Source organism: Citrus clementina, unplaced genomic scaffold, assembly GCF_000493195.1.
Source record: "Citrus clementina cultivar Clemenules unplaced genomic scaffold, Citrus_clementina_v1.0 scaffold_6, whole genome shotgun sequence".
Taxonomy (NCBI): domain Eukaryota; kingdom Viridiplantae; phylum Streptophyta; class Magnoliopsida; order Sapindales; family Rutaceae; genus Citrus; species Citrus x clementina.
In genome coordinates, this window is record NW_006262139.1 from 22,994,199 (window position 1) to 23,018,303 (window position 24,105).

The window sequence follows — 24,105 nt, forward strand, 5'->3', positions numbered from 1 at the left end:
ATTTGGGTGTAGATGGAAATGAACGCCGTCGGTTGCCCACAATTGATTTCTATTCTGGCCGTTAATCCCAACCGTCCAATTTCAGTCTTTAAATCCAAATCAAAATGCATGTCTGTTAGTTACAAATTAATGTAACTTATCCCCAGCCTATATAATAGTTTAATATTTGAAAGGATTAGTTTCTCATAAAAAGATAATAATAATAATAAAGTTACACTTCAATTGTTTTCTTTAAAGTGGTTGATTGAGTGACTTTTAAATCATTTTATTTAATTGGTCATTTCAGATAGAATTTCAAAGAAAATAAAATAATAAATTCTTTAATTCAGATTTTGTCCACTTTTCAACTATTTTAAGAACAAAAAAAATTATTGTTTAATTGTGCATAAAAATTTCGTTGGAACAGAGATACTGTACATTTTTTAACTCACACATGTTTGTTCAATTAAATTGCTTTCTCAAGTAGAAGTGAGTGGTGATGTTAATAAACAATAGCGGTTTTTTACAAAGTAATTTATAAAAATGGGCGGGCCGTGGACTATTCTCTCCGTTTCCAAAACCAAACATAATCAGAAAATGAAAGCTCTCTAAAACCAAGCCTTGAGTCAACAATATACTATGAAATTTCAAGACTTTTATTAATTTCCTTGCATCTTCTTCTTCACATAAATATCTTTCATTTTTTTATATCACCAAAACAGATTGGAACCCATCAGCTAATTCACAGTTCAGTTTCCTTATAGTCTCTGCTTAATTTCACCGGAAAATGGGTTTCCAGTTTTCCTGGTCAGGACTGCCTTTGATTTCTCTACTGTGTTTCCTATCGGTACTAGTTGTTGACAAGATTCAACCATCTTTAGCCAATCCTGAGTTGGCCAAACTTTGCAGTCTTCCATTCGGCTGCGGGAAGATAAACGCCGGTTTTCCCTTCTGGGGAGGTGGCCGCCCTGAACTTTGCGGCCACCCTATCTTTGAGCTAAAGTGTGAGAATGAAACGCCTACCATGAAGCTTGCAGATGTAACATACCGTGTGTTAAATGTCAATCCGAAAGAAAAAGTCGTCAAGCTTGCAAGACAGGAATACTTTGAAGGGTTATGTCCACAGAGTAACGCCACCATCAATACATCACTTTTTGACATCTCCGATGGGTACGAGATGTTTAACCTAATTTATAGTTGCCCGATGTTTCCCGGAAGTTTCATTTGCAATATGAAGGATGTCAACAATTACCTGGATGGCTTCGTACAATTCACACGCGATATTATGCTTCGCCCGGGTTGTAATACCACTGTTACTGTTCCGTTTTCTAAAGCTTTGTTGGCAGCCAAAAGGGGTAAATTGGTCCTACAAAGAGCCCTGGAAGAAGGATTTGAGATGAAGTGGAAGCTGTTCGGTTGTGAGGAGAGTTGCAGCAGTTGTGGTTTTGATTTTGTTAATCATAAAGGAATTTGCTACTGCTCCGGTGGCCAGCTTAATAGCTCATCCTCTGGATGTTCAGCTCCATCAGCCGCCTCAAATTCAGAAGGTACGCTAGCTTGCTCCTCAGCTTTTAGTTGTTATGCAAAAATCAGTACCAAACATCAACTAATTCAATTACATTAGATAGTAGATGTTCGGCAATCGGAAATATTAAAAAATCATGCGTTTGATGAAATGCATACATCAGAAAATATTATAACTTGTTTGTATAGAGAATAAGTTAGGCCGTTCTTTTCGATCGATGTCACTGTTAATACATAGGGAATGGTTTCATAGAATGCACGCATCAGAAATTAGAAATTTAACTTTATTTTGTATACAGAATAAGTTGGGCCGTCAATTTCGATGTCTCTAATCCTCAATATGGTATTCCTCTTGTTAAAGATTTTTCAATCCGATGACATTTGTTATACATGCGGAATGGATAAGTTTGGCGGGTCTTTGCGAATAATGCAATTTTTTTCTTTCTTTTTTGACTATGAATAATGCGAAATTAGGCCAATAATAAACATCTTTATTTATATATAAAAATCATGCGTTTGATGAAATGCATACATCAGAAAATATTATAACTTGTTTGTATAGAGAATAAGTTAGGCCGTTCTTTTCGATCGATGTCACTGTTAATACGCCCAACAATAAACATCTTCGCATACATATATAGCTTAAAATGCAATTCGTAGCAGCAGCGGCTCCATGATTCTGCAATTTGTAGAAGAACTATAAATATATAATTTTTGAAAAATTCATTAATTGGCATGAAATATAAAAACAAAATTGTAGTTAATGTGCCTTGAATTGGCCACCCAACCCATGACCCGCCACCTTGATTCTTCGCCCTCGCCGTGCTGGCGTTACACGATTTGACGGGCAAATTTGGGATTTTAATCTTACATGTCGTCGTTTGATAGCGTTAGATATCGGCGTTTTGACTTTTGATGGTCTAACTTTTCGAAGTTACTGGGGGTTTAATTGTCTATTTACGAAAACTTTATTCTTTTCTGACAAAATTAATTACAACGTGGATTAGATTGCAAAAAACTCATCCCAAGGTTAATTACTAGCTCTGACACTTCCTAATTATCAATAATAATAGTAAGTACGACAGTTATCGACAAAGTTTCGTTCAAGGGTTAAACAAGAAGTTAGCAGATTAGAAGAGGATTCTAATTATTAATGATTCCAGCCTTTGTTTTTTTTTTTTTTTTTTTGGTTTCAAAATAGAATTTCCAAGTTTTAATAATAGACAAGTTAGAAGTCCATTCATTAATGATATTAATTTAGACTCGCGCAGTTTTTCGAAACCCTGAATAGCAGCATCTCTAGTCTAGTCACTTCTATTTGCAAATTTGAAAATTGCCACAATGAGACAAGCAATGGAATCAAATTACTCCTTTTTTTTTTAGTCTGTAATTAATCTTTAATTAAGTACTCTTCTTCCTCTTGAGTATAGTGCCCAAAAGATATGCAGCCTCGTCATCCTCTTCTTCAACCACATTCTCTCATCTTTCTTCTGATAATCCTTTCTATCATTTTAATTAACACTCAAACGTCTTTGTGTGCCGATGAGGATTTCGATTTGCATTGGGGTTTAGACAGTGATCAATGCAAGATATGCATAAAATCAGGAGGAAAATGCAGATTTGTAGAGAGTAAATTCGTTTGCTTTTGCCATAACGAGCTTAGTGTAATGAAATGTTCATCAGAGCCAAGTAAGTCTTCTATTCTATTACTGATCCTCTAGCAACTACTTTTTAGGCTCTTATCCTTCATTTCAGATGGTACTGCTATGGCTTTTTGAAGTCACCACTGTTGTGAAATGGACTAAGTAAACGTAGATAATTATTTGATAATTATGACTTTTAATTTGAACTTTTCATTAAAAAAATATGATATGCACCCTCCACAATGTAAATTTTTGGGGACAACTTTGTCATTAATTCAAATTTTAAGGATACCCATTAAAATATCTCAAACTTTTGTTTGCTGTAGGGTTGAGATAGGATAAAACTGGCTCTCTTATCTTTATTTTTCATGAAATAACTGCAGAAAAAAATTAACTTAGAAGCTTCCAGTGCACATTTTAGCAACCGTACTTTGTGTAAGCGTAGTTGCTGGATAGTTGCTAGATAGCAGTACAAAACGGAGCCTTGTGAGCTAGGTCTGTTTGGCAATTCATAATTCTCTCTTTTTTTTTTATTTTTTTATTTTTTCCCCCTAAGTCGGCTTTGACCTATGAGCTGATCTAGAATATGTCATCATCAGCCTACCGTGCTAACCTAACCTAGTAACCATTTAATAATTCATTTGATGGGAATTGTTTTTTTTTTCTTTGTAAGTTTTAAAATATTAAACATAGGCATCATTTGTTGACTTTAGTTTCGTTCCAATGCAACATGTGAGTTCAGGTATTCAATATTCAACTTCATACTATGCCTTCTAATTTTCAAATTTCCAAAGCCCATGGGAAAATTACCAAACGCGCTTCATACTCGTTTAGGCCAGCGAATATCAGCATTTGCAGCACGTTCCTTGGAGATCAAAGCTGAAATTGACCAGCCCACTTTCTTTCCACAGAAGGTTCCCCCCATTTTCATCACCCCCACTTCGTCAAAGTGAAAAAAAAAATAATTTAGTATCACAGAGAATGAGAAATTAAAACCAATTCGTTTCTTCTAAATTTTATATCTAATTGCTTGCTCTTTCAAAATGGGACTCCGACTCCATCCCCATCCCCATCTCCATCTTGGTCCAAGCATGATCGGCTTGTTTTTCTTCGTCATAAATATCATTTTCGTCCGTGTTCCAACTCCTGTGTCCGCCGATTATGAGGAGCATAAAAACTGCAGCGCCCCGTTTCGTTGTGCTAACAGAGACGATATTGGTTATCCCTTCTGGGGAGGAAACCGTCCAGAATATTGTGGCTACCCGGGATTTGAGTTGAATTGCGAGGAAGATGTTCCTGAGATTAACATCTTAAACATTACTTACAAAGTCCTGAAATTCGATAACGCAAAGCGGATAATCACTGTTGCTAGAGAAGATTACTGGGACCAATACTGTCCATCAAACTTGGTCGATACTGCTCTAAATTTCTCTCTTTTTGATTATGCTTCCCCCACAGACAACTTGACTCTGTACTACAGCTGCCCCCCCAACCTTATGAATGGTATGTCAGTGCTGTCGTTGCTGGATCTCTATGAGTTTCGTTGCAACTCGGATGAATCAAACGCCGCCGATAACTACTTTTACTCATGGGATGTCAATAGTGTCTTCAATAAGACCTTCACTGATGCCGTGAAAGCTTACTTCGGTAGTTGTGCGAAGAGCGTTCTGCTGCCTCTGCAGCAACCAACAGTTGAGTCTTTGGTGAAAAATCCGGCTTCGGCAAATCTGACTAGAGCTCTTCAGGAAGGTTTTGGGCTGCAATGGTTTCCAAATGAAAATCTCTGCGAAAAGTGCGAACAATCAAAAGGAGAGTGTGGGTATTCTGCTAGGACTGGTCAATTCAATTGTTATTGCCCTGATAAAGCTTATCCCGATTCCTGTCCACCCCAAGAAGGTACGTCTCTTTTCCTGATTGTTCTGTTAGTATCTCAGTAAGGATTCCGTCCATTAGGTTCAAGGTTACTTAGTTTTCGTAAGAGTGTTGGGCTGTTGCTAAGAGTCCACTTAGGGTCGAGTTGGATCCTCTGTCTCCCCGGAACAGAGACCCGTAAATTTAGACGATCACAGAAACTTGAATCTTTGAAACAGGTCTCTTCATCCAACAACAATAGATTCGAGTTTTCTTCAACCAACAACAATCACATTATAAGAGTCCACGCTTATTGGGTAGAGTTGATAGGACCTATGAAATCGAATCACTAGTCGTGAATTTAGTCCTTAATTGAAGCAGAGACTCAGAGCACGTAATTAACCACAAGCCATTAGAAGCTCTGTTGTTCAAGGTTTTAGTAACCTAACCTCATAGAGAAACCTTCTTGCTTTTTCTTCAAAGCGTTGACATATTCAAACCTTCATCTTCAAATTCGATTGCCAAAAGTTTTTTTTTTTTTTTTTTAAATTTAATTTCCTTTCCTTATTAGTTTGCCTTAGTCGCTTCAATCTTCATGGGCTACAACAACTCCGGTAATTTTTTCCAAGTGTGGGGCCTACCTTTGAGATTACTCTGAAGTCAGGCGTATTTTAATTCGGACGCGTTACACGTAGATCATGTGCTCGCGTATGACTGGCATCTAGAAACAGTCAAACAAGAACTGCTACAAATGTGTTTGACGGCAATTAATTAACCAGAAGAAAATTGTTTCTTGATTTCCAGGGATTAGGTTTGTGTAGTTATGTTGGTGGCCGATTGTCACATTACAATGACTTGCTTTGTTGACTAAATTCAAGATTGGGGTCGACGGGTAGTATTATAATTACTTGTGAAAACAATGGTAGTTAAGCCGCCGGTAACCTATCGCATACCAAGTATTATCTAAAAATATAATTTCCTTTAATTTTTATGATTTTAAATCCTTTGTTAAGGTTCCCAAAAACCTCTTTATGGTGTTAGTTGGCATCTCCTCCTTCTCTTAACCATAAGGTGGGGCGTTTGAGTCTATCAAATGGTTATGAGAGTTTTTTCTTTGAATTCCTATCCTGAACTTTGATTGAAAATATACATGATGTGTTGGGCTTTAATGGCATTGTATATAATGTTAAAAAAAATTATAAATTTGAGCTTGTTTGAACTTTTAAAAGATCTCTGGGCCATGAGTATATGACTAAAATTTAATTAAATTTACATTATCATCTAATAACTACAAATGACCTCTTATATTTTGTTCAAAAAAAAAAAACCTCATATAAGAAGAAAATCTTGGGCCCTTTTTTAAAATGCAGTTTTTTCCTTTTTCTTTTTTTTTTTGGGCACTTAAAAGGATTATATAGAAATCATTACTTCTTGTTCTAAATACTAATACAGGAGAAACTCTAAATATTTTCAATGCATACACAATCTTCACTCGAATTTTTGCTACATTCGCTCTTTCATGGCAAAAGGTGTACATTAGGAGTGTCCAATACTTACTTCTATTGTAGACGCCTTAAAACGCACAACTATTTTAGGACAAGAAACTAAGAAGTGATGAGTTCTTAAAAACTGGAAATTTGATGTGGCTTATAAGTATCCAACTAGAGATTCAATTTCTTGTTTATCCATTTATGAACGCGAACTGACATTTCTGGATCCCATGATTATTGCAGGGAAAAATGGGTTCTCAACCGGAGCAGGTAATATTTCACTGCAAAATTAATAACTAATTAAATATTTTAACCAAAAATTAGCAATACAGAAACTCTCTAAGCTACTTCATTCTCACTCCTCAGGAATTGGTATAGCACTTGGATCCGCTGCTGTTATTCTGGGACTCATTTTCTTTTTCATTATACGAAGGAGAAGGAAAACTGCAGCCTATGCTAAAAGCAGAGACCTCAAAACACCTCCTTCAAGTGCAAGCGGAGCTACAGCTACAACATCAGCAGCAACAACAACAACTAATTCCTCGCAAAGCATCCCTTCTTATCCCTACTCAATAACTGATCTTGAAAGGGGAAGCTCTTACTTTGGAGCTAAAGTCTTCAGCTGTTCTGAACTCGAAGAAGCTACCGACAATTTCAACTCATCTAAGCAACTCGGAGATGGAGGCTTTGGAGCAGTTTATCTCGGTAAGAAAATGCATCATTGTAGCAGAAGTTGTATGCTTGACTTAATATATTAATGTCGAGCACTTACCTAACAGCTTAAGCTTTAATCAGGTATCCTCAGGGATGGCCGCATAGTTGCAGTAAAGCGGTTATACGAGAACAATTTCAAGCGTATTGAGCAATTCATGACTGAAGTTGAGATTCTTACAAAGTTGCAGCATCCAAACCTTGTGAAATTATACGGATGCACATCAAGACAAAGCCGGGAGCTGCTCCTGGTTTATGAGTACATTCCCAATGGAACAGTAGCAGATCATCTTCACAACAGGCAGCCGAACTCTTGCTTGCTCCCTTGGCCTGTTCGTTTGAGCATTGCCATTGAAACAGCTGATGCACTTGCTTACCTACATGCTTCAGATGTCATTCACCGCGATGTCAAATCCAACAACATTCTCTTGGACAACAATTTCCGTGTAAAGGTTGCAGATTTTGGGCTATCAAGATTGTTTCCAACTGATGTTACACATGTCTCCACAGCTCCACAGGGGACCCCTGGCTACGTTGATCCTGATTATTTCCAGTGCTACAAGCTCACTGACAAGAGTGACGTGTACAGCTTTGGGGTTGTTCTAATTGAGCTCATCTCAGGGTTACAAGCTGTGGACACTAGTAGGCACCGGCATGATATAAACTTGTCTAACATGGCAATTAACAAGATTCAGAATGGCGCATTGAACGAGCTTGTTGATCCATCTCTGGGGTTTGAAAAGGATTATGCAGTGAGAAACATGGTGACTTCAGTGGCAGAATTGGCTTTCAGGTGCGTGCAACAAGACAGAGACATGAGGCCTACAATGAAAGAAGTGTTGGAGATTTTGAGGGAGACCAAGGATTCAAATCTTGGAACGTCAAAGGCCAAGGTGGTGGATATTAGGATAGCGGATGATGCTGCGCTTTTGAAGAAAGATTCTCCTTCGCTGTCACCAGATGACTCTGGGACTGATAAATGGGTTAGCAGCTCCAATCCATCCAGTTCCTTCTAGAGTGTTTCATCAGATTTCAGATTCACTTGTCCTGTTTATGCATAAATTCAGAGTTAATTTGCTCTTGCACTTGACTATATTCAGTTATTAATACCAGAAATATTGTCCAAAGATGCAAGCTAGGCAATGTACATAGTACATAGAAATTCGCTAGTATTTATTTGTATCAGGTTTCAAGCTTTTTGGTTATAAGGTTTTGTAAAGTGGCTGATCCTACATATTTGTTGTGCCTTCACACGTATGCTTTGAATGTTGGATGATATTTTTTAATCAATTTCTGATTTTCCTATAACAAATTTTCAGTTTCTTACAAAATGTAAAAATAGCTTTTGATTCCCCCCCCCCCCCCTCTCTTACTTGGCTCCTGAATGGCTGACGATAAAAAGTTGGTCAACTATAAACCCTGGGAAGTACATGAAAAATCTTATATATGATTTTTAATTTTTATTGTTTTCACAGGTGAAGATAATGTCATTGTGATATTTGCAGAGATTAAAATGAGCTTGGTCCGGAGGAAGAGGATTCCGCCGTTGAACTAAGTTGGTTACATGGCATTTGCTCAAATTTGGTGCTGAAATTTGAGAGATTTATCTGAATGCGGCAGCTATCAACATTCGTGGGTTCATAAGCCCAATTAATTTTTTGAGAGAAGTAGGCGGAGGTTATTGTGGCTCGTTCTCCTTTTGTCTATAGGCCCACAATGTCAGGGAATAAAGTTTTATTAGAAAAAATCATTTTTGAGGGCCAAGGATAAGCAAAGCCTAATTTAATTTTTTTAGCCATTAATCACTTTCAAGATGACTAACTAAATAAACATCATTTCTAAATTTATATTTTAGCTATCAATCACTTTCAAGATGACTAACTAAATAAACATCGTTTTTAATTTTATATTTAAGTCCTAAATCTTTTAGAAGTGTTCAATTGTTAACATTTTTTTAGTGCCTCTAATAAGAGATGGTAATTTTTTTCTCTTGGGATGGGATCTTATGGAATCTCGTCCTGTTTGGGATGAAATTGAGACATATTTTTACATTACAAATTAAAATGGGTTAGAATAAGAACAAAAAATAAGTCCTGTCTTTATTTGTGGAACGGGAGGAGGACCAACTATAAGATCTCGTCTGTTATGTATATCTCATTAATAATATAATTTTAAAACTATTCTAAATTTTTAATTATTTCATACTTTTAACTTAAGTAATGTTCAAAGTTGAAACTAAATGCTAAAATTAAATAATAAAAATAATACAATTAGAAAGTGAATTGTCAGCCAAAAGCCACAATTAAAATTAATTTTTTTATGGTCAAAATATAAGTTGGTTACTCTTTAATTCTATAATTTTTGAAGTATAAGTCTTAATATTAATGTGCAATGGAAGCAAATAGACAATTAAAAAATATTAGTATAAAATTGTATTCGAAAATACATATAATAAAAATAAAACTATTATTTGATTTTTCTACTTTGTATTTATTCAAAATTTTTGTTATATGGAATTATGGTGATCCTTAAAATAAATTTTTGTATTTATTTATTTATTTTTGGGATTGTTCAAGATAATGGGATGAGACGGGATTAGAACAAATTTTTCTCTCAAAACAATAAAGTTACGAGAATTAAATATTATTTTATCCTACTTGTATAGCCGAGACAGAACTAAAATTAGTAAATCCTATTCTATCTTGTCCCATTGCCAACCCTACCTTTGATAAGTAGTGGACTTTCATTGAAAATACAAAAATATTCATGTCTAATGTATTTTTCCGCCCATTTAAAATAATCCCAAGAAAGAAAACCAAACACACTCATCCAAATCAACAATTTGTACACACAAATGACAACCCCCCTTTCATTTGTCTCCATATTTCATCTAATTATTAACTACACCACCAACATTTTTACTTTTTGTTCGCACTTCGAACACCTCCGATACCTACTAATACTATTTCCTTTCAAAAATGAAACAGAAGAGACAATGATAGCAAATGATCCAAACCCGCCACGTGGCACCCCACAGCATCCACAACTCGACTCCCCATCAAAATTAAATTCCATTATTGACTGTTAGAAACACAAAAACAAAACAAAAGAATCAAACAAACAAATGTAAAACGCTGCGTCTCTAATCTCTCACTCCACTCTCAGATCTCTCTCTTTCATTTAATTTGTGTTCTTTTTTTCTCATAAACTTTCGATTTTTCGTTATGGCAACTCTTCAAAAAGTCAAGCTTTTAGCGACCCAGTGCGCCGTCGCCGGCAGCCCGACGAGGAGCCCGACCGCGAGCCCCGTCATCCACCTCCGCCGCCGCAAGACACTCCGAATGCTACTCAATCGTCGCCGATTTACTCGCCAAGACGACGACAATTTGGACCGGGAAGTCGCCGATGAGTTACCGGAGATCAAGAACAAGAAGATTAGAGCCAAGTTGAAGGACTTGTTCGTCTCGTCGCCGCCGTTTGAGGAGAGAGACTCGGAGAGTAGTGGCAGTGGAGATAGACAAGGGCTTTTACCGGTTACCGGAACTGTGGGTAGCGGTTCAGCTACGAGGCGAGGCTCGGCCGGTTCGCTTCGACCGGTTTCGGCTACTTTTCGGTATAGACTTTTGAGAAGAGCTTGGCGACCCATGCTTGTTACCATCCCAGAGTAATTTGTAGAAATAAATTAAAATTAAAGTTGTGAAAAAGAATGTATGGATAAATTAAAATTTAGTTTGATTTTTTTATTTAGTTTTTGGGTAAATGAATAAAGTTTTGGATGAAGAAATTATTAATTTTGTTTGCTAAAAAAGAATATTTGGGCAATATTTATATGTACTACAAATTAGACTAGATATTTTTGTAACAATTTGGTCTCGAACTTTAATCGTATCAATGCTTAACGAAGATGTATAGTGTATTTTAGGGTAGATGACACAAAGATGTGTACGGGCTTATTTTAGCAAAATTTTAAGATTACTGTAGTATTTATTTTGTGGAAATACTACTTTATTTTAGATTTAATGGTTGAGTTATGTGAATAATAATAATAATATTGTGGGTGGGGGCAAGAATATTGAAGGTGTTATAGATCATGGAGGCAGGGCCAAGACAAAGAATCGAGGAAATTAATAATTTCTTAATATAAAGCCTGTCGAGTGTCGATTTTGCAGCTACCATGTGTTAAATGTTCAGTAATGCAAAACAAGTTAGTGTACTTTGTACATACTACTACAGTAGGACCCATGATGAATGATTTTTTGGGAAGCATATGATATGATCAACTGGTCACACTTGGCAAAGTTTTGGGGGGCTCAATATTATGATGTTGAGCACCAAATCTTGATGTGTAATCATGGTTGTTATAATTCTGTTTACGGTATGGGTCTTTCTGTATTCCAATAGTTTCCTGAAATTAAGGGTGCTTTAATCTTTGGGAAGATGAAGCATCCCACTTGGGGGATCTTTGATTTTTTTTTTTTTTTTAATAATTTTGGTGCTTTGATTTATAGCTTTAGTATGGTGCAAGTAAAGGGTATGTTTCCTTTTGGGTATGTAGGTTGTTCCAATTGCGTGACTTGCCCTTCAAAAAGTTTATTGTTGCTACTTTATTTTTTTCTTTTTCATTCTGCATTAAAAAATAAAAATAAAACGCGTTTTATGGGTCAAATTTAAGTCAATGGGCAGGCTCGGATCAAAATTTCAGATTGATTGGGACAACAAACTTCTCCACTCACCCGAAACACGCAGGTTAAGTATGCACTGAATGTGAAGGATTGAATTCACAGACCCTTTCCAAATTCCAACGGGTTTAGATAGTGACATGGTGACTTGATAAAATCGAAGTCTTGGTCAATTCTTCTGTATCGGCGGCTTATGCACAAGAATAACAACCAAGTACAGCTGCAGAATTTTTCCCGTGCCAGGTTCTTCTTTGCCTTTTTGGAAAATGAAAAATTTATTCGACGGGGAAGAGAAGAGAGAATATTGTATTATACTAAAGACTTAAAGCACTTAAGCATGCCCCGTGTTTATTGTTTGCATTGTCGCTCTGCTTTGGATCTGCACTCCCAACATTTTCATGATGCAATTGCAATCCTTTAATTTAAAGCGAAATGCTCAACTCAACGTACATAATACAACACACACATTTCCAATTTCCAAATCTCTCTTGACCCCTTTTTTTTTTTTATCCTAAAATTCTGTACCGTACGTTCCTAGCTGCCGACGTAGTTAAAAATTCCCAAGTACGCATGGTGACCTTTGACAATGTCTTCACGGCAGAATCTCATGGGCTCTCTCTCTTTCCTCTTCATTTATTATTATTATTTTTTCTTAGATCCTCAATGGCTTCTCCCAAAGCCATCTTGGTTTGTCTTGGTAACTCATTGTTGCTTATCAGAAACCTTGTTAGCTCGTCGGTAATCGAACTCCCATCCATAGCCAAAATCCTACATATGGTTTTGCAAGACGTGATAATGTATGTGAGAAATGAAATCATAGCCTTCCTAAGCTAGTCTTCAACAATACTATTATTTACAAAGCTTTGTCTATACCCCGTGTTAATTTAATGTGACTTCTTATTTCGTGGTTCATGTGTTTTTAAAATGGGTAAATTTGTCAGAAAAGCACCCTAGGGGATGAGGCATTGATTCCCGGCTGGTGCTTGTTTTTCTAAGAACAACATGAAACATGAATTTATAGCTAAAATGCACGCATCAATCCTGCATGTTGCCGAAATTAAGTTCATGACCACTTTAATAAAAAAGTCAGCTCACTGTTAATGTCACTAAGATTAAATTAAGCTATTCGATAATTTCTCTGACTCTGCAGCCTCATTGATTACGTTTGTTAGAATCCAAATTAATTAAAATACTAGAAATCCAATCTTACCCATTGAGTTTGCAAGCAATGTTTGACTCCACGAATTGTACGGTGCTTCTTAGACTCAAACTCTCACAAAGCCAGCAACATTTCTGCAAATAGTATTTCTGAAATTGGTTCTCCGCCGTGCAAAATTCAGAATCAAATTGTATTATTTTGGTCACAATTCTCTTGTTCAGCTTCATCTGCCGTCTAATCTTCGATTCCTGCGCTTGCTTCCTCTCTTCTTCATTGCCGTAATATATAGCCGATTTCAAGTGTGTACTTAAACCAAAATTCTGAAAAAAAAAAAAAGAAAAGAGAAAGAGAGAGAGATGAATAATCATCATTATGATGATTTATATGTACATTAATCTATTAACGTAAAATCCTAAAATGGAAAATGAATAGATAGATCATTAATTACAAGGTAATTTCTATTAGTGGGATCATGAGTTTCCCAGAAAATATCACAGAGTGATTTGTATGATATTGTCTGCTTATCGTAAAAGACTTTTACGGCTTCAGTGTGGCCTGTTATTCCTTCACAAACCTGTAATAATAATTTAGAAAAGCATATCAACAAATATGTATTCTGAATTGGGTTTAAAGAGTTTTTGGCATTCTTTAACATTTTTTTAAAAAATTTTACCTCTCTATATGTAGGTTTTTTGAGGGTGCCTCCGCAATAACCTGTAGCAGTTCTCATGACTCCATTTAAACGTCCAAATGCTGCTTCAAGATCCAAAAAATTACCTGCAAGAACCCACCCAATTAATCCAAGTTAAAACCAAAATGAAACAAAAATAGAACACCGGCGATGAAGAGAAAAGTAGACCTCCTGCAAATACTGCTTCACTGAAGAAATTTGTTGGTTCAGAGACCGAAACTTGTGAAGTTAAATTATCGAATTGAGGAAGTAATTTGTACATGGTGTTGAAATCAGTATTGAATTACGAAAAAGAGTTGCATGAGCTAATGGGGTTACAGCTTCGTCTATTGATTCGGGTGTAATATTTATAAACTTGAAACATTGAGATATAATATTATTTTTGCATATATATTTTTTTCTTTCAATAAAGCGTCTGAACTCGTTTGGAGTTTCCACATTAGCTGTACATGTATATGTTTGAATATTATATGAGGGGAGGAGATCGAATGCGATAGGTTGACTTTCAAGATTTATGAATGAAAAAAAGACTAAATAACAAATGTAAGTTTTTTGTTTTTTGTTTTAACTTCTCTCTCATTCACATGAATTTTTTAAAGATTTTATATCTCATGTCTATGAGTGATAATAATATAAGATTGAGATTCATCTTTCTCTTATATTTTATATACTAATCACTAATTATCTACATAAATTATGCTCGTAAGAAATTGCTCAAATCTAGAAAGTATTTTGGTCTAATTTTGACATTATTTTTTTTTAAATTTTATTTATTTGCCTGTTTTCCTTAACCTATTTTTCTCATTATCGACGACAAATTAAACAAAATAATTTCAGTTTTATTACAAAAATGTCAGCATCAAACAGACAAGACAGACAATTCCATGTGGAATTCTGAGGTCAGCTCACAGCTGCTTGAAACTTGAAAAGTCTGCTGTATAAATTTATTGTTATGTATAGATAATCTGACGTTATTTAAATTTATTCTCAAGTATTGTTATTGTATGCGATTAATGAATTTTTCCACAATACTTCTCCCATTACGATCAAGCGATGGCCTGCGGGATGTCCTTAATGGGCTTTTCAGGATTTTTTGGCCCAAAAAGCCCATGGGTATTAAAGGCTTGGCCCAGTGGACCGGACACACCACAAACGCATGTCCCCTCGCCTCTCTCTCTAAAACGAAAACAAAAAAATTATATCTCCAAACACTTTAATTAAGTTTTAAATAAAAATTGCTTGTCAGTCTGTTTAACCAAATTAATCGATTCATGGAAAACACTGGTAATTAAAGGGTGATAATTAATTAACATTTGTGTTGCATCAGGTATGGTAGGTAGGTATAAGCTTTTTTTAATTTGTCTTCTCAAATAAGAAAATTGATTCCCTAAGAAAAAAAAAGAAAAAAAGAAGAAGAAGTAAAGTCAAAAAGTGGAAAAGAGCTTTTTCTATGAAAGCAAAAGAGAAAAGACATGCAACAAAAAAGTTATTGAAAAGATTTAACAATAGCACCGGTTACTTTGGTTTGGTATATCCTTTCTATTAAAAAAATAATAATTGATTAATACATGATGATAAATCACATTACTAAATGTTAAATCTCTAATATTGTCTCCAGAAAAATTATAATAACACATATGTAAAAAATTAAAAAAAAAAAATCAAAGCAGATGAATCTTTATACACATTCTCGTTTCATTTTCAACTCAAATAAACAATTTATGAGACTTTGAAATGTCAACACAAGACAAGAGGAAGCAAAGCTCTTTGGCGCCTGAGCGTCATAATTTTGATGCATGAATATTGAGGCCCTCCCCGTGGACCTCATTCATTTCTCTTTATTCTTTTGCCCCTTATTAAACCCAAAATATTTCTCTTTAAAGCACACAATTTTCTCCTTTTTCGCCTCTGCAAGAATTATTATAAAAGAGAAAGTTTCTCTGAGAAACTGTTTCAGAGCAATGTGTATGGTGCTCAACGAAGACCTAGTTACATAATTTCAAAGGCGCGTGGGTGGAAATTAGGTATAATTAATTCTTTTTGGATATTCCTTTTTTTTTTTTTTAATACTGATTACACATCAGATTACTGCATTACATAGATATTTACAACAACTGCTATTATAACAGATATATTATACAGATATTTACAACAACTGCTATTATAACAGATATATTACACTGATATTTACAATCAGATATACATGATTGGGACTTACATTATTACATTAAATTCTGTGAAGTATATGCCCAGACAAATAACCCCTCACAGAGGAGGGATGTCCATGCTCCACTCGCATTTCGCAAGAGAGAAGGATTTATAGATATTAAGAACATTTAGCCCCCACAATGCTTTTGTGGGGGCTTGAGCGTGTGAGGGCAGCGGCCCACCACTTCGACCAAGGCCGAAGTGGCGGATATTCCTTTCTAAAGTTACAAGAAAACTGTTTTATTATTATTATTAGTATTATTATTTTTGTTATTTTATGGTTTTCTAACGAAGTTTGCTACCTCTCATCTTGTACCTAATATATATATATATGTATATATAATTTATGATAGTATCAATGTGGTACGATGAGAGGTAGTGCTATACAAGCATTTTGTTTTTGTCCTCCTCCTCCTCCAAAATGTTAAATTGTTAATCATCTATCTATCCATAGCTACTTATATGCCCATAATCCCCTTTTTCTTCTAATTCTTCTTTTTCCCCCTTTATTTTTGGTAGAATGGCAAAATATTATAATGCAAAAAAAAAAATGATACTGAGAATACAAGACGCAACCCTAAATGATGAGTTATTAGACGATTATGAAACAAAATAATATTTAAATAAACCATAAGAATTACCTCATAATCTCTTTATTATAGTTTTTTTAGGTGAATCGTATGATGTAAAAGTTGAATAAGACACTATGTATTTACAAGACAATCTACAAGCATATATATTTTTTTTCTCTACAGATATGAAAGCAAGTAAATTAAATCAAACGAAAACAATTTGACAATTCAACCACCGTTTATGTAAACACCGTGGCGTGGAAGGTTGAAATTTTGTGCTCATAAGGCTAAAGAATTTCAAACGTATTTGTGTGAAAAGTCGTATTTATATTTAGAAACCGGTTGGGATTTTATTTATTTGAAAAATTTGCCCATACATGGGAGAGTGAAATTTTTTTATAAAATTTAAAAGAGAGTAGGGTTTGAGGGTCCAGCTATATACCTTGCTCCTCCGGCAATGTACCCCATTTTTTGCCCCCATTCGAAACAACTGTTGGATTTCATCTTGTATAATCCAAAGGCTATAGTTTTATATACGCGATACACTCAATATATAGAAACGTGTTACCATTTGAGCTGACGAAAACGATGATGAATTTATGAAGAGAGTGAAAAGGTCAAAAGCCGCGAAATTATTAAAAGCTCAAATTCTTTAGCTGAATATTTACTACGAGTTGAGACGGACTCCCGTGTATCAGTTTTATGATCGCTTGATATCTTTTTCATTTCAATCTAACAACAATCTCTTCGCTCCGAGATAAACTAAAGGGGCAACATGACGTGGCCAGAGTTTTGAAAGCATTGTTAAAGACAATTGTACCCACTATGCACTCTCTTTTTTTTTTTTTCTTTATTCCAAATTTAATAAATTCCTCGAAACTTCAATTATGATGATTGAGGAAGAGAATATGCCTTTGAACGGACCCATTTGGTTGGCATTACCCGTACCTTATCAGGTTTCATTTTTATTTTTTTCCTGATAAGAGGATTGAATTGAATTATCCAATGTGAGATCCCAATTAAAAAATTCAGCCAATTAGCATTTGGCAATTACTTCAAGCCGGCGCGTGCAGGCACGGACTGATTCTGAAAGTGGGGATCAATATTATGCTGTACAATGTAACCCCGGTCCTACATAAAACATTACATCTTCCATCACCGTACGTGCCGCCTTACTATATTGCGACACATCATTAAAATCTGTTACACGTCAGAACTGAACCACCGTATATGGACCCCACTCCTACGACAGAAGCAAATGACGTGTTTGGTTGTAATTGTAGATTTTTTTACGTGCTTCTAAACATTTTTTTTTTTGTTGAGAAGCTAAACATTTTTTTTAATACGTTTGAATTTAAAAACTTTTTTATATTATTAGTCTTTCAGTATGTAATTAATATAAAATTAAGAGCTGTGCTACACATTTTAAAATTTCAAAATAATATTTATTAATTAAATTGTAGAATAATATAATTAATTTATTTAATAATTATTACATACCACATTACATCATTTAAAATAATTTAAAATAAAATTTTAAAATATTTATCGTTGCCATAAAATTAATATAATTTCCTATTCAACTATTAATATATTATAATAGTACAAACATTAAAGTTCAATTCACCCCAAGGTCAAGATTGGGAAATGATTTCCTTTGATATTTATAATACACAAAACCAAAAAGTAAATTTTTTAGAAAGAAAACGTTTTCATAGTAAAATAGATTTTGTCTTAAAAGAAAGTCGTTAGAACTTTAAACGTGCTTCCTGAAAAACCATCTAAATAAAGTTCGCCTTCACCCACAACCGACTCCCCACAGCTACAGTATAAGAAATGTTTCGTATTCGGACTCTTGACAGATGTCACTTAATTACACGTGCACCGTAATCATCTTCATATACTCGCCGTCAGGAGGGTATTTCCCAGCTTCAGGAACATCAACTCCCTCTCTTACCAAAATCTTAGAAGGCATTTTTGTAAAGTTGACATTCAAAAACAATTCTTCAGATTCCGTTAAACAATATTTGACACGTCACTCTCCCCTCTCCTTCCACTAACACGCGCCGCTTCGCTTCACTCACGCGCCACCTCACAAACACACATCTCTAAGCTCTCAATTTTTAATAATTTTACACGAAGATCTGGTTATTTTTATTTTTAATTTTTCATGAGCGATAGTTATGTAATGAGCAGAAGCAGAAGGAGAATATTATTATCATGGGAGGAGTTACCTCGACGATCGCCTCGAAGTTCGCTTTTTTCCCGCCGAATCCGCCGTCGTACAAATTGGTGACGGACGAGTCGTGCGGAGGTAGGCTTTACATTCCAGAGGTTCCGAGGAGGGACAACGTCGACGTTTTGAAGGTACGCACTCGCCGTGGAACCGACATCGTGGCCGTTCATATCAAGCACCCGAAATCGACGGCCACGATTTTGTATTCTCATGGAAATGCAGCTGATTTGGGCCAGATGTTTGAGCTCTTTGTTGAATTAAGTAATCGCCTTCGCGTTAATCTCATGGGGTAACTTTATCTATCTAATTTTATTTCTTTTTAAAAGTTATATATATATATATATTTCGTACTAGATGAAAATTTTGAGCTTGCTGGAAGAAATTTAATTGTGCAATTATTTGAGCTTGTAGAATTTAATAATCGTTGCTTAATTTAATGAACTGCTGTAAAAGTTTTTTTTAAATTATTATTATCATTAAAATCACTGGAAGCATAATTGAAAAAAAAATTTCTTTTTTATTTACTTGAGTTTATTAGAATTCTTTCTTTTGTAATTTTTATTTCTTTGTTGGTTTTAGTTTAATTTAGTTATTTGGGTATGATTAGTGTTCAAAGGTTCAACTGGAAAGCAAGCTCATCATGTGATTAGGTTTCTCCGAATGCTAGATTGCTTGCTAGTTGTCATTGATTTGATGGTCGATTAGTAAACGTTTTTGTTTGCCTGCAAGCGGCTTTAGTTATATTAAGAGCAAGGAGGAGCCAAATTCCGAATCTCCAGTTTTCTCTTTCCCGGATTTTCCTTTAATTTAATGCTTATAAGCCAAAAGGAACGTTCTGTTTGTATGAAGACAATGAAAACTGGAAATAAAGAGAGAGAGAGAAGAATATTGTGAGGGAGACTGTAGATAGCTGGTGATAGGACCCCTTTTTTTTTTCCCCCCTCCTTTCGCAGGCTAAAGTTTCTGGTTGAATACTGTTAGAAGATTCTCTTTATTCTTAGGTAAAAGTGTATAGACAGTAAGATCTAATAGCTGGCTGAGAAAGAATATAGGGCTGCTCCCTCCTCCCCCCCCCCCCCCCCCCTTTTTTCATGGCCTATTCCAGACTCTGAGTCTTCTCCAAACACATTCTGAGGAGTGACCTCAGTTTTGCTTAACATGGAAGTAATAAAACCAATATGAGTTTACTGTTTATTATCGAAATCTTATATGCGTTTTATGGAAGTTCAATAAATATGAAGATTCCACTGTCTTTTTGTATTTAATTGGGAAATTTGGCCCTTATCTTATTTGAATTGAAAAAAAAAAATTGCAAATATTGTATGTGGTATAATGGATTTAGACATCAATCAGTCACCTTCTATGAAGAAATCATTGGGGACCAGGTTGCCGCATCATTTATTTATTGGAGAGAAGTATGTTCATATTATCTGTTGAAAATGGTGAGATAGTGGCATTAGTCTTATTTGTTTAGTGAAATTAAAAATTTAACCAGCAGATAACTCTTTTTGTTGTATTACTGGTTTTGGTTGGTTATCTTAATATCATATGTTTTATGTCATAGTCCGTGAATAACAGCTTTTGTTTTGTATTAGTCCATTCTGTGAGAACTATGTTTATTTGATATTTTTTGTTTTATTGTCCCCCATTGACTTTGCTATATGTCAAACTGCTGAATTTCTGGTGCAATAAATCATGGGGGATGAATTGAATTTGAAGTTGGTCATCTCATATCTGGTGAAATGTTCTTATTACAAGGCTCTCAGAAGACACATGTATGAAATAAAATAATCTCTTTTATAACTAGAATTGTTGTGAGTAAAACAAAATTGTGATGTTTTTATTTTGTGCCTGACTTTTCATTTTATCTATGTATTCGCGGACTACGTTCTTGACCCTGTTTCTCATCATTTTTAGGTATGATTACTCTGGCTATGGACAATCAACTGGAAAGGTTAGATATCTAACTTCGCTTTTCCTAATTGATAATGATGGAAAGAGAGCTTTGACTTAGCTTGTAGCAATTTTACATTTTTTGTAGGATATTCATTTTTTTTTTCTTTTATAATAAGATATCCTTCTTTTCTAGATTCTAATGAGTTAAGTGTATTTGTATTTGTTTAAGTTTCTTTTGCATTGTTTGATTTTATCTGTCATATGATAGTAATTGTATGGTTTAGTGAATTCAATTGGTCCTAGCAAGATTCTTTAGTGAGAAGTATTAAATTTATTTCAGTTAATGCATACATTATTTTACTGTCAGTCATGAACCTCCCAAATATTATTGAAGCATTTGTCTCCCAATTTCCTCTGGGAAACTAGGATGTACTACCTTTAAATGCCGAAGAACATCATTAATGTAGGATAATGCAAATTAAAATATTGCTGCAAAAAGGGTGCAGCATTTTATTTTTTCCTTTCCTTTTTCTCTCCAAAAGTAATTGATACTAGGATCCTTGGGAGTGCAAAGGCAAGCCAACACAAATGATTGATAGATATTGATTGTATTTGATTGTTCTATACTTCACTCACTAAGCATGGAATTGTCTAATATTGAGAAAATATTGGTATTTGAATGTGAAGGGAAAAATGTGGTTTCCCTCACTCTCACGTGCTTTCTAACTCTTACTGATTGATATCCCCTACTACTATGATTCTTAGAACTTTAGAAAGTGTCAAGGATCTTTCTCCTGCCCTTGCATTGCTAGGAAGACTGTTGCAAGCTGTGTCAGTGCCTAGATCAATTAAAACTTTAATTTTATAAGAAAATCCTTAAAATTTTGTGCATAGGACTCGCAGATGCCTGCATCTTTGGATTGTACAAGATCATTTGAACTTCTCGCTTGGTTGCTGGTACCTCAATACATTTCTTGTCAGTTCTCAAAAAAGAACTCTTCCTATGACTCCTATTTTGCAGTGTAAATAGTTTTCACTATAGTCCTCCCGTGCGAATGACTGTAATTTTTTTTTTTTTAAAGAGTTATTAAAAGACAAAAAATTGAGAATTTAGAGACATTGATTGTACAGTAAAAACTGTTATCCTAAGAGTTGGACATCAGCATTTTTTAAAATTATCTCAGGTGTCTGCACCTGGAATTCCATATATATAATATTTTTGGCAAAAGTTTTGCCATATTGCTCACATATTAACCATTGCCTTTTTGCTTTGAAACAGCCGTCTGAATGTAATACATATGCAGACATAGATGCAGCATATAAGTGCCTCAAGGAGCAGTATGGAGTTAAAGATGAACAATTAATATTATATGGTCAATCTGTTGGTAGTGGACCTACTGTTGATCTTGCTTCGCGCTTGCCAAACCTGAGAGGGGTAGTTTTGCATAGCCCAATATTATCTGGTATGAGGGTATTGTACCCTGTCAAGAGGACATATTGGTTTGACATTTACAAGGTGATTTAATAGAAGTAATGGTATTCCACATCCATGCTTAATTTTGCAGATGCAAGCTTAAGTAATTGATTCTTTTGTTTTTATTATTATTTATTTTCAGAATATTGACAAAATCGGCACGGTGAACTGTCCTGTTATGGTTGTTCATGTGAGTATCATTTTTCTTCATTTCTGTTTTAAGTCTCCTCATGTTTTTTGTCGTTTTCTCTCTGGTGTTTGTGCACGAGCACACGTGGGTTTTGGACATTAATGTAACAAAATAGCTGGTACTTTTGGCATTATTTTGCATTAATTTGCTCAACTAATGTGGTCAACCTAGCAAAGCAATAGCTTTGTCTGCAGTTACTAATTTCCAGACTGCTTGTCATAGGGTAAACGCTCCTCTGGAACTAAGCCACATAAATTGAGCCTTGTTACGAGAGCTTGAGAGTGTGTGTAAGCATCAAAATCCTAAATGTTTCTGAGAGCAGGAGTGTTTTTGAGCATGCAAGTATTAGTAGTTTTGTTGCATTGAACTAGAAATTTGGAAACTCTTCTATTTGTTATACCTTAGCTTTTCTCTCTATTTTTATTTTATTTCATTTTTTTCCCTTAAAAAAAAAGTCAATCGGTTTGCTTTTCTTCTTCTTAAGAGTGTTAGAGCTATATAGCACTTCATCATCATAGCAATTTTGTTGGCATAAAGTTACTTTTCTTTCATCTTCAGGGAACTACAGATGAAGTTGTTGATTGTTCTCACGGGAAACAGCTTTATGAACTTTGCAAAGTAAAGTATGAACCTTTATGGATAAATGGAGGAGGACATTGCAATCTTGAACTTTATCCAGAATTCATCAGACATCTGAAGAAATTTGTGTTATCACTTGGGAAATCTAAAACAGCAACTAATGCTTCAAAAAATCCAACAGCAGACTCTGACAATCAGAGCAAAACGTCTGACAGTGGTCCATCAGATACTTTCGAATTGGGTGCTGACCTTCCCGAGGTTTCTAGAAACAGTTTAGATAGTCGACTTGAGAAGTCTAAGAAGTCAAACAAGCCGGAAAAGTCTCGGATGAGCACTGACCATGTTGATAGGTTTAGGAGAAAGAAGCGCTTAGTGTGGTAAATACTTATACGAGGAACATCTTCAATAAGTTATAATCACCTATCCTGCTGGGAAAGTAATTTAGTTTTGGCACTGCTCGTGTAATGTTTCTTCGGATCCAGCATAAAATGTCAGTTTTGAGTGTGATTCTTCCCATAAGTGTTCTAATTTTTCTGTATGTACAAGTCAGATTAAGCGAAACCTTGCATTTTAATATTTTTTTTGCTGTAAAAACAACTGTTTCATTTGATAAATGGGGGGGGAAAAAAGTCAAAGTAGTTTCAACCAATGTCTCTTGTTTATTGGAAGACCAAGGAATTCATCGCTAACCACGGCCAACCGTGGTCATTTCCGGATCTTTGTATTTTAATTTTAGAGCAAGATTTTTAATCTCTTCGGGATTTGTTAATAAGTAAGAATCATCATAACAGATTAATTGTCATTAAATGACATAAATCAAACAGGTGTATCATGTATGCATGGGGCAAAATCAATCTCGAAAGGATGGATCGATGAAGGGGTTTTTTTCAGCTTCATATTCTTTAAAAGAAATTCTCTTGAGTAGCACTAGTAAAATGAATATCAAATGGGCAAATCTTGAACGAGTAATGAGTAATGATCCCCTCTTCCATGCTTAAGCGCAAATGCAACACAGTGAAGCCAGTTGTTTTTATTCGAAATTGTTGCAGAGAAAGCACTCCGAAACACACAATATTTTTTAATTAGTTTCAACTTTTGCACCCCAAATTTTACGATAAACGATTGACGCTAAGATGATCAGGCTGCCAATTTTCTACTATCTTTCAAGTGTACAGTATTTTTTAAGTGTACAAGTTAGAATCAATTAGGGTGCGTTTATAATT

General features: G+C 35.0%; 4 protein-coding genes across 5 annotated transcripts; 3 read left to right on the forward strand and 1 right to left on the reverse strand.

The window, feature by feature from the left end:
• Positions 1–520: 520 nt before the first annotated feature.
• Positions 521–8,488, forward strand: LOC18038926 (LEAF RUST 10 DISEASE-RESISTANCE LOCUS RECEPTOR-LIKE PROTEIN KINASE-like 1.3). Of its 2 annotated transcripts, none has more exons than XM_024182260.1 (4): positions 521–1,526; positions 6,731–6,757; positions 6,854–7,192; positions 7,283–8,488. In XM_024182260.1, exons 1-4 carry the CDS (start codon positions 767–769, stop codon positions 8,212–8,214), a joined length of 2,058 nt encoding a protein of 685 aa, XP_024038028.1. In that variant the 5' UTR covers positions 521–766; the 3' UTR covers positions 8,215–8,488. The 2 variants fall into 2 exon arrangements, with proteins under 2 accessions (XP_024038028.1, XP_006430730.1); XM_006430667.2 differs by lacking the exon at positions 521–1,526 and adding an exon at positions 3,898–5,042.
• A 1,934-nt stretch (positions 8,489–10,422) lies between these two features.
• Positions 10,423–10,866, forward strand: LOC18038744. The gene has a single exon (XM_006430668.2). The coding sequence runs from the start codon at positions 10,423–10,425 to the stop codon at positions 10,864–10,866; it is 444 nt and encodes a 147-aa protein (XP_006430731.1).
• Positions 10,867–12,170: 1,304 nt separating this feature from the next.
• Positions 12,171–14,060, reverse strand: LOC18038745 (peptide methionine sulfoxide reductase). The gene is made up of 5 exons (XM_006430669.2): positions 13,896–14,060; positions 13,710–13,813; positions 13,485–13,610; positions 13,088–13,356; positions 12,171–12,645 (listed from the first exon to the last, which is right to left on the reverse strand). The coding sequence occupies exons 1-5, from the start codon at positions 13,987–13,989 to the stop codon at positions 12,507–12,509; spliced, it is 732 nt and encodes a 243-aa protein (XP_006430732.1). The 5' UTR covers positions 13,990–14,060; the 3' UTR covers positions 12,171–12,506.
• Positions 14,061–18,283: 4,223 nt separating this feature from the next.
• LOC18038746 (protein ABHD17B) lies at positions 18,284–23,527 on the forward strand. Its single transcript, XM_006430670.2, has 5 exons — positions 18,284–19,032; positions 20,661–20,697; positions 21,919–22,155; positions 22,256–22,303; positions 22,862–23,527. Exons 1-5 carry the CDS (start codon positions 18,728–18,730, stop codon positions 23,261–23,263), a joined length of 1,029 nt encoding a protein of 342 aa, XP_006430733.1. The 5' UTR covers positions 18,284–18,727; the 3' UTR covers positions 23,264–23,527.
• The last annotated feature ends 578 nt before the right edge of the window (positions 23,528–24,105 follow it).